The sequence below is a fragment of the Pinus tabuliformis genome, chromosome 8 (genome assembly GCF_031772625.1).
Source record: "Pinus tabuliformis cultivar Carrire ecotype Pingquan chromosome 8, CPIR1, whole genome shotgun sequence".
NCBI lineage: Eukaryota > Viridiplantae > Streptophyta > Pinopsida > Pinales > Pinaceae > Pinus > Pinus tabuliformis.
In genome coordinates this window covers 1432165518-1432166880 of record NC_142294.1, presented here as the reverse complement: position 1 = coordinate 1432166880, position 1363 = coordinate 1432165518, and the positions used below count along the sequence as shown (strand labels likewise).

At 44.7% G+C, this 1363-nt stretch overlaps 1 protein-coding gene across 1 annotated transcript; it reads left to right on the top strand.

Annotated features, from left to right (window-relative positions):
• The first annotated feature begins 354 nt into the window (after nucleotides 1-354).
• Nucleotides 355-1125, top strand: LOC149241047 (putative histone H2B.3). Its single transcript, XM_089367431.1, has one exon. It carries the CDS (start codon nucleotides 355-357, stop codon nucleotides 778-780), a length of 426 nt encoding a protein of 141 aa, XP_089223557.1. The 3' UTR covers nucleotides 781-1125.
• The last annotated feature ends 238 nt before the right edge of the window (nucleotides 1126-1363 follow it).

The following is a 1363-nucleotide window of genomic DNA, read 5'->3' as shown; positions in this document are numbered from 1 at the left end:
TTTGAAGTGAATTGCCCTAGCCGATGCGGTGTCCTATTGTCAACCATCGATTTGTGGTGTTAGACGATGGGACGAAGTTCGATCGTTGATTCAAAACTGTTATGAAAATGGTTAATGAAGAAGCGTATTACGTGCTTCTCGGTTCTTGCAATTCAAAGAAAACGGTTAATGAAGAAGCGTCTGTTGTGCTTCTCAGTTATTGGGATTCAAAGAAAATTATGAAAACGGTTAATGAAGAAGCGTCTTCCGTGCTTCTCGGTTCATGCAATTCAAAGATTGTCTTTCATAATTCCGTTTGTTTAGAGCTCTTACAGTCCGTGCCATTTTTCAAAGTATTTTCTTGTGACAGCAGCAATGGCGCCCAAGGCAGCAGAGAAGAAGCCCGCTGAGAAGAAGCCTGTCGCAGAGAAAACTCCTGCAGAAAAGAAGCCTGCTCCCAAGGCTGAGAAGAAGCTCCCCAAGGAGAGCGGAGACAAGAAGGGGAAGAAGAGGCATAAGAAGAGTGTTGAGACCTACAAGATCTATATCTTCAAGGTTCTCAAACAGGTTCACCCTGACATTGGCATTTCCAGCAAGGCCATGGGGATCATGAACAGCTTCATCAATGATATCTTTGAAAAAATGGCGAGCGAGGCATCAAAGCTCGCCCGGTACAACAAGAAGCCCACCATTACTTCCCGGGAGATTCAGACCGCTGTAAGGCTTGCTCTTCCAGGGGAGCTCGCAAAGCACGCTGTATCAGAGGGAACCAAGGCCGTCACCAAGTTCACCAGCGCTTGAGCGGGGTGTTTTCTTTGAATCGATTTCAATGGTGTCTTTTGACGCCACCAGTGCTATGGAGCTTTGAATGTGGCCTTTGAGCTTTTCTCTGCCGTTTTTAGTTTCACTGCGGTGGTAAATCTTTCTATTTTGGAACTCATGATTGCTTCTTGTGTCTGCTTTTTAGATTCATGGAGTCTACCAGCATTTCAGGTTTTATTTTATTTCATTTTATTTTTCTTTGTTTGGTGGATAGCTCGTTATTTTGTAAGGCAGCGAATCGGTAGCTGCAATTGCTGATCTTCTCAACGGCAAGGGTCTGGATTCTGGTGCTCCTATTATACAACCAGCCTTAACCCTGCGTGGAGTTGGTGCTTTGGAGTGATTTAAGGTTTCTCACGACAGTGGAGTCGGCGTCTTCAACTGGTGAACACTCTGGTGGTTTCCTACTGGCCTCTTTTCATTGATTGCTGTGAGCTGCTTTTAAGGGCTGGTCTAACCATGAACGGCCATTTTCTTATGGACTGTGTTTTGCTGCGTTTGGATTGTTTTTTAATGCTGAAAATGGTTTTCAGCACTCTAGAAATTCCTGGAGCATTCAAAC

Bases quoted from the DNA above. Each gene is read 5' to 3' on its own strand.
- LOC149241047 (XM_089367431.1), top strand. From the start codon at position 355: ATGGCGCCCAAGGCAGCAGAGAAGAAGCCCGCTGAGAAGAAGCCTGTC.